The sequence below is a fragment of the Aplysia californica genome, unplaced genomic scaffold (assembly GCF_000002075.1).
Source record: "Aplysia californica isolate F4 #8 unplaced genomic scaffold, AplCal3.0 scaffold00027, whole genome shotgun sequence".
NCBI classification, from domain to species: domain Eukaryota; kingdom Metazoa; phylum Mollusca; class Gastropoda; order Aplysiida; family Aplysiidae; genus Aplysia; species Aplysia californica.
The window spans coordinates 1478114-1486723 of NW_004797297.1; the positions used below are offsets into that span (position 1 = coordinate 1478114).

General features: G+C 40.4%; 1 protein-coding gene across 1 annotated transcript in view; it reads right to left on the reverse strand.

The window, feature by feature from the left end:
* Nucleotides 1-1402: 1402 nt before the first annotated feature.
* LOC101852899 (dTDP-glucose 4,6-dehydratase) overlaps nucleotides 1403-8610 on the reverse strand; it is a 48040-nt gene continuing 40832 nt past the window's right edge. Inside the window, exons 2-4 of the mRNA XM_005091233.3 lie at nucleotides 6995-7161; nucleotides 5848-6048; nucleotides 1403-5386 (exon numbers count right to left, since the gene is read on the reverse strand). Coding sequence (XP_005091290.1) covers nucleotides 4733-5386; nucleotides 5848-6048; nucleotides 6995-7135 — 996 coding nt within the window. The 5' untranslated portion in view covers nucleotides 7136-7161 and the 3' untranslated portion in view covers nucleotides 1403-4732. The remainder of the gene's footprint in view (nucleotides 5387-5847; nucleotides 6049-6994; nucleotides 7162-8610) is intronic.

Below are 8610 nucleotides of genomic sequence, written 5' to 3' on the forward strand. Positions count from 1 at the left end.
AATGAGAGATGATAGAGAACTATGCCGTAATGACAACAGGGTCAAAGAATAGGCCACGCCGAAGCCCTACAACCATCACTCGTACGGGGCAGCACGTGCAGCACATTACATTGTTGTAGTTCTTGCATTTTCTCAAGTCCCAGTCAACAAAATTTGCATCAATTAGGAAGCAGAATACTTTCAATCTCGTCTGTCAGGGCCAGCCTGAACGGTGGGAGATATGTCCCATTTGAAAGTCAGAGTTAAATTTAAATATCTAACCCATGGGGGAATTGAACTTGCATCCCCTCCCTGATATGCAAAGAGAACAACCAGTAAATGACAGATGTACAGAGCACATGACACTAGCAAGGCTAACCTTCAAGACAAACGACATACAGATTGTTCCCATGTAAGGCAACCCGAGAGTAAGAGGGCAAAAGCACAGGACCCCCCCCAACCCAACCACTCAAATGCTCACTCTTCCAGGAGAGACAAACCGATGGAGCAGAACTCCCAAGAATTTTCAACGGTTCCTGACAGGCAGGAAGTACTCACCGGAGGACACGTCAGTGTTGGAGGAAACAGCAGGATCAACTAGCAGCCACAGATAAAGAGAGACAACAGTTATTCAGTACACCAAAGTCTTCACAGGAAACAAAAAACCTCTACTCAGAAATGCTACAGCAAACTATCAAATGCTTTGTGAGAGACAAAAACCTTCACATGTTCTTCATTTCTAATGGGACATTTGTGGCCATTAGATAAATATTTCTGCAAGGAAAACTATGGTAGGAACTCTAACGACAGAACTGGATTCCCAAACAAGGTAGGGACCGAGGGAGAAGATAACAGTGTCAAGGAGAAACATTTAACAGAATCAGGGCTTTTTCTGTTTTAGTAAGGTTTTACGGCGCTCGCAACTGCATGTCATACGAGCACCAAGGGGTGGATGTCAACAGAGAAGTCCAAACGGGAATCAGGCTTACTCTGCTCAGATCTCTAGCCTCAACGGCACAAAGTCTGCTTCGATTATCAAGGCACCCCATAAAATAGCAGCTCATAAGAGAGTGACAACCATACAAAAGGAGTAGAAGGAAAATGACGATAGTAAGGATGCGGAAAGAAAAAGCAGCAGTTCCCCCTATGTTGTTTCAACACAGTATGAGCATGACATTGATAAATCAGCCCATTTACAATTCTACAGTGCATATGAACATGTTAATATCCCCCCTTTGGGAATTGCCTAAAGACACTTCAGTCAGTAGCAGGGCTTTTTCTCTGATTTTAGAGTTTAGATTCATGTTCAGTGGACTATTTTCTTCAATAAAAATTAGACAAAATACTGCTTACATATTTGTTAAAGCTTAAAGCTCTCAGAGCGAGAAAAGGCTATATAATAAAGACAAACCGGAGGCATGTATACATCACATCAAATGTTTTTATAAGTGTCAAGCAAATGAATCAGAACGAGTTGCAGATAAAAATAAGAGATCCTCAGAGGCTTGAAAAAACATTGAGAAGAATGTAAAAAAGAACAAAAGAAAAGAAAGGCAAATGGACGACATGTATACGGTTCATTACAGCAAGTTTTCATTACTCATATCAAATGTTTTTTTTAATGCAAATAAAATGAGAGAGCTTCATCAGGCGCTTGACAAAATTCAAAGAGGAAAGAGAAATTTTGGAAGGCAAAATCCAGAGCCCACCACCCTCAAGTTTCATTGTATAAATTTAGCATTTCGATACATGTGCAACAAACTGAACTGTATGCTTCTATAAAACTAATACAAAAATGCTTTTGTGACATGATAAAGCTTTAAGCTGTAAGAGCATAGGGTATAGAAAAAGACAAATGGATGGCAGGGATACAACTCATCGAAAGTTCATTGTTTGTTCATATTAAATACAATACACAAAACAAATTGACAAAATGAGAGAAAGTTTCAGTAGCTTGATAAAATTAAAAAAAGAAACAGAAGATTCAGAAGGCAAAGGCCTATTCCCCCTTAAGCACTTCCGATAGAAAAATGGGATTTCAGACTTAATTAGTGTAAAAATTATCATAAAGCTATCAAGAAGATGGCATTGAGTCTACTGAGCATCAAGAGGAAACAAATTGTCAAAAGCACTGGGGATTGGTACATGATGAGCTTCAACACTGGAACAAAATCTGGATCAATAAAAGAAGAATGGAATGAATCATCACATGAACTCAAAGCAAAAATATTGTCGCGCATTTATATAGCTTGTTGTGCTGGTACAGGAACTGTTTGCACACAGCACAAGAAAACTGATAACATTGTCTGGGGTTTTTAAATATTTTTTTGTTAAAGAACAAAATTACTCTCAGATAATTTAGGTTGGACTTTTTAAGTCACAAATTCCTTAAAGGCTTTTAATGACTTTCAACAATCCAACCTCACAAAGCTTCTCCACAAGCAAGTTCCGGGGCAAAAATCATTAAAGAAAGGTTAGTCATACTGTAACACATTCAAGAACTTACGACAAAAAAAAGAAACTTTAAAAAATCACTCACATACAAAAGACAAATTGATCCTTACCTAAATTCCAAAAAGGATTGAATTAGTTGTTTCAGCACTTGATCGACAATAATTTTTATCACAAAATCAAGAAAACTAAAGCACCACAGAATTCTTTTGTTCACTACGTATTCTTTTGTTCAGTACATACTTTCAAATGCATTTCGTCAGCAAAGTGGGACAGAGATGGGGAGCAGTTGCCTTTTGGTTATTTATCAACACACATTGGTCTATTAAGTTTCCCTTGAGCTTAGAGGAATATAATGTCACCACAAATTTAATTGAACCATTAACAAGAGTCTGCACATGAGCAGGACAAGTCAGACAAAATTTCAAACTGACACAAGAACAATGAACATGTTAATGAAGCTGTATTATAGTATTATATACAGCATATTTTACTGACAGAACGCTTAAAGTAAATAAAATAGACATAACAACATAATCACACTATATGAAAGTGATTTTTGTCCTATCAATAACAACAAAGTGCGTCCATTAATTTTGATTTTGCATATTCAAATCAGGAACAGATAAAACAACAAAATAAACGGGGCAAATGATCACACAACCTTTCACACATGGCAGTTATAATGATGGCAAAAGGCACGCACAACTATGCCAAGTCTGAAGAAAGCCACCAACATGACAAATGTATCATTAAAAAGGATAAAAATTATAACAGAACATAGATTTTTAAAACATCCCCCCTTGCACCCCTTCCCCATTTGAACAAAAGGCGTGAAAAGTAAAGAATGCATGTTGACAAAACAAGAAATATAAAGATATGAAACATTCCAGAACCTTACATTCTTGCTATCACACTGAACGTTACATAGTTTTATCTATTCTGAAATTGGGAACTATCAGGATATGACAAACATTACATCATATCAGCAGGAAATAAAAGTAAACATGAGGCTTATACTTCTTACAACAGTGACAAAGTTCAAAGGTCACATTATGAGCGACATACAAAGACTGGTATTCTTGGTCAGTAAGCGTTCTCTGATCAAGCTTAATAAACCTGCACATCAAAACTTCATTTATATGGTCCATATAAATCAAACCTTATCAAAATTAAAATAAATGAGCAAAATGAAACAATAAATTAGTATTAAAACAACCACTATCACCGAACTTCCTGATAATATTTCACAGCCTTCATTTCAATCTGCGTTTTGTCCAGTTTTCAACATTACCTTACAGCCTTCTTTTGACCCCATTTTGACTTACGTCTACTCTCCTGACAAAATCTCACCGCCTTTAGTCTGACCCAGACTACCCCGTCTCTGACCGTATCCCACTGCCTGCTGCCATTCTAGTTTGTCCATTCACGTTTGTAGCAACAGGCAACGAGTACTGGACATTCAACACGTTTCTCAACAAAGTCTGAAACCAAAGGACGCACAAACACTTTGTGGCCAGCAACAGGATAAGCTGAGTTGGCACAATGACCACCACGACAGGGCACCAGGAACAGGCAAGGATGAGTGTACCCCTGAAAAGTAAAAGTAGAAGGTGCAAACCACACCAGAGCATACACCAACCAACCATATGAACATAGTTTCGAGGAGAGAAAACTCTTGAAACCAGATGCATGTCACCATCGCGAACCATACTCCCTAGAACTGACTGGCTTGTGAGCAAAAGATATATTTAAAGCAATATACATAAAGAGAAACATGAACTGTCATTAAAAGTAACATCATCTATGTTTCCAATGTAGGGACAGTCTAAAAAAAGTAATGAAAGAATGCCTGCTTTCACATAATGACTGGAAGAAATATATAGGGCAACAGAGCTTTCAAAAGGGTCTATTCTAGATACACACTTGATAACCAGATACCCATACAGCCAGAACAGTTGTCAGTCCCAGACTGACTCACATAGGTGAGCATATGGTTGCAAACATGGAGAGCAATGACGTCTCATCCAGTCCCTCATGTTGTCACATCAGTATTTATATAAATAGTCTATGAACATTTCCGGACTCATATACAGTATAGGGATAAAATTATTAGGTATCAAAATAAGGCTTCAAAACAATAGACTGTTCGTTCATCCTCAAACATGCACATAAAGGTATGAATTACAAAAATGAATACAGGAATTTCGTGCATGACATCAAAGCAAAATACAGTTGCTGCAGTGAAAACCTCTAGACAAATACAGGAAATTTAACAAATATGCCAGTCATTGGGTTGGTCCTAGACATTTTTGCTGCGTGCAATCTCTAGATCAAGCATGTTGGGCAGGATCTTGAGTAAATGTATGATGCCCTCGTCCACGGAGACGGTAGAGCGGAAGCCCAGCTTCTTGATCTTCTCGTAGCTCACCTCGTAGTCCCGTTTGTCTTTGTCCTCCCCGACGGCCGATGGAATGATCTTGCAAGTAGGAACACGGTTCTGTATGGCAGCGGCGACATCATTCTTGGTCAAGTTCATGCGCTCATCCCCCACGTTGTAGGCTTGGCCCGACATGACCTTGGTATTTTCAATGGCAAACAAAAAGGCACGGGCCGCATCACGGACGTGCAAGAATGTGCGGCGGAAGTGACCCTCGTACAGATCAAAGTGTTTGATGGTCAGCGCCTTGTAGGTGAGGTCGTTGACCAGGAGGTCCAGCCTCATGCGCGGGGAGATGCCAAAGACGGTGGCCAGCCGGAGGGCTGTGCCGTTGACCGCCAGGACCAGCTCCTCGCCCCCGGCCTTGCTGCTGCCGTACAGGGAGAGCGGGCTGATCTTGGTCTCTTCTGTACACACACCGTCCACCGCGCCGTAGCAGGAGCCTGTACTGGCGTACACCAGGGCCTGATCTGGCTTCTTCAGTTCCGTGATGTTCCTTGTGCCCTCCACGTTCACCTGCCACAGACAAAACCCAGATGTCAGGACTGCGTTTCAGTAAGAATTTTACCGCACTTGCAACACAATTAAGTCATATAAGTGCCAGAGATTAGGTGTTACAAGAGAGTAACAAACACAAAAAAAATGAAGGAGAGATAAGGACGATAGAGGTCTGATTTTCTGATTTTGATTTATGGAAGAAGGAGCAAACCATACCAGGCCACCAGCAAACCATCTACAATGTCAGGACTGCAGTTTCCCATGTCATCCAAGGATTTTAGTGTTAATGACCAGAGCGTTTCAGTTCGATAAAAGAGAAGCACCGGAGAAGGACCCCTAAGACAGTGACTACAAGGGGAACCTTTTGTTGGTTTACTGTGAGGAAGAGTAAACAAAGAGACAGATCTAATAGAGGAACACAACACAAGTAGGACCAACCAGGGGCACCCTCCAACCTTCTTCGACGATGGTCAGCTTACCTGTTGTGCTTTGGGCTTGTCTTTATCGCAGGCTGGGTAACCCACAATGGCGGCCAGGTGCACCACCCCAGTCTTACCCTCCATGACCTGCGCCAGACTCTCCTTGTCCATGATGTCGCCTTTCACGATGTTCATACGTGGGTGCTCGGCCACGGGGAGGAGGGGGCTGATCCCCCATAGGAACTGGTCGTACACCGTCACCTGGGCAAACACAGCACACCTTTTCATTTTGCGTTATGTTTTTAAGTAAGCGTTCTACGGCACATGTTGTTAGTTTTAGTAGGAGTTTTACGGCACTTGCAACTGCATAAGGTCATATAAGTGCCGAAGATTAGAGGTGTAACAAGAGAGTAACAAACATAAAAAAGAAGAAGGGGAGATAAGGACAATAGATGTTTGATAGGAAAGAAGAAGCAAACCACACCAGAGCACCCGCCAACCACCCACCTTAGTAAGAATATTACGGCACTTGCAACACAAACGGATCAAAAAGAGTCAAAGATTAGAGGTGTTACAAGAGAGTAACAAACACAAAAAAAAGAAGAAGGAGAGATAAAGACGATAGATGTTTGATTGGAGAGAAGGAGCAAACTACAGCAGAGCACCGACCAACCACCCCTGTATACTTACTCAACAAACACACTTAAGCACAACGCACTCACCGAACCGCAGCAAATGTAGTGGTAGTAGAAGCAGTAATAGAAGAAGGAGTAAGTAGTAATAGAAGAAAAAGTAGTAGTATTAGGCCTCGTAGTTTTAGGATTACATAAGAGTATTAAAGCACTTGCAACACAAACAGATAAAAAAATGTCGAAGATTTTGTGTTAATAGAGGGTAACATACAAATAAAAGAAGGAGGAGAGATAACGACGATAGATGTTTGATAGGAAAGAAGGAGCAAACCACCCCAGACCGCCCCACCAACCACCCAGGAAGAAAGAGAAAAAAAAGGAGGAGGAGGAGGAGGAGGAAGAGGAGGAGATGAAGGAGAAGAAGAAGAAGAACAACAAAAAAAACATGAAGAACAAAAAGAACAAGAAGAAAAAGAACAAGAAGAACAAGAAGAGAAGGAAGAAGAGGAGGAGGAGGAAACGGAAACGGAAAAAGGAGAGGAAGAATACTTCAGAGAAAGAGAAGTTCTACCGACCTCATATCCCTTCTCCAACAACATGGGCACCAGGGTGGAGCCGATGTAGCCAGCACCACCCGTGACCAGGATGTGGCCGGGGGAGGGGGGCAGGTCCTTGTTGTTGCCGTTGCAGCCGTTGATGAGAGAGCCGTTAGACATGGTGGACTGTCAGGTTTGGGGGAATTCTGAAATACCAGCGGGAAAAAACTTTTGTTATTATTTGTTTTGGTAAGTGTTTTAGTTTAGTTATAGTAGAGGTTTAACGGCGCTCGCAACTGCATAAGGTCATATAAGTGCCGAAGATTAGAGGTGTTACAAGAGAGTAACAAACACAAAAAAAGGAGGGGAGATAAAGATGATAGATGTTTGATAGGAAAGAAGAAGCAAGCAACTGGTCCCAGGAGCCCCCCCCAAAAAATTTTTTTTGATGAAAGAAGCAAAGAAAACAAAAAAGTTATTCAACAAAGCAAATGCCACAAATAAAGGTACATCCCAACACAGACGTTCACACCAGTTTTTCCACCATTAGAGGGATCCTGCCTCCTGCACTGGGGTGTTATATCATAAAACAACAAACAGGATATATCAATAATAACGATAGTATACTACTACCAATAATAATAATGATAATAATAATAACACTCATGATGACAATATATTAAATATCCTCGGCAAGCTGTTAAAATGTATTTAGTCCAAAAAGTAAAATCTGACACGGGGGGGAGCGGTTTCATGTCTAAAACAATTGTACCTAAATTATTTATTTTTTCTTGCCTTTTTTTTTTTTTAAACCTTTAGAATTTGAATTTTGATAAAATATTCATTAAGCACATACAAACGATACCACAGATTACGTAGTCGTCATAAGAAAAAAAATGTCCAAAAATGTTGGGCTTAGTGTATTACAACAGCTGGCCAACGAGATATAATATATAGGCAACAGGTATATATCTATCTATCTATATATATATTTTTAAAAAATCTCTTTTAAGGCATTGTTTATCCACTACAGGAGTTAGCCCTCCCAACAACAACCTCCACTCTGTTTTGTCTGCTGTTTCCCGCTTCCAGGTTGCACCCATCCTTTCTTTGATGTCGTTCTACCATCTTCTTTCCAGTCCCCCTCTAGATCTTTTCCCCGCTTCCCATTCCGTACTTTTTTTTTGGGGGGGGTGTTCCATATATTGTTCTTCATTCTAATGATGTGACCAGCCCATTTCCACTTTTGTTGTAGTGTAAATTTGAAAATATCTGTCACACATGTTTTCTCTCATATTTTTGTGTCTTTGTCCTAGGCGAGGATATATATATATATATAAATAACACCTATCTTCAGACCCTATCTCCCCGCAGCTGTTGCCTGCATTATTTCTGCACTGACAGTTTGTTATACAGATAACGATATTTTATCATCCATTCAAGCCATGTATTTCATCTTCTTTCTGTGACTGGGGGAAACAAGAGTGCCGTAACGTGCACTCGAGCAGACTCTCTATTCTGAAAAGGCCATTTTCTTATCTGGGTTGTCACACTTGAGTTAACACTAGTGGCAGTGTTCTTTTACTCTTTTTAAACACTGTGCTTGTTCATGTAGGTAAGTTCTCTCTCTCCCCCCCCCTCTCTCTCTCTCTCTC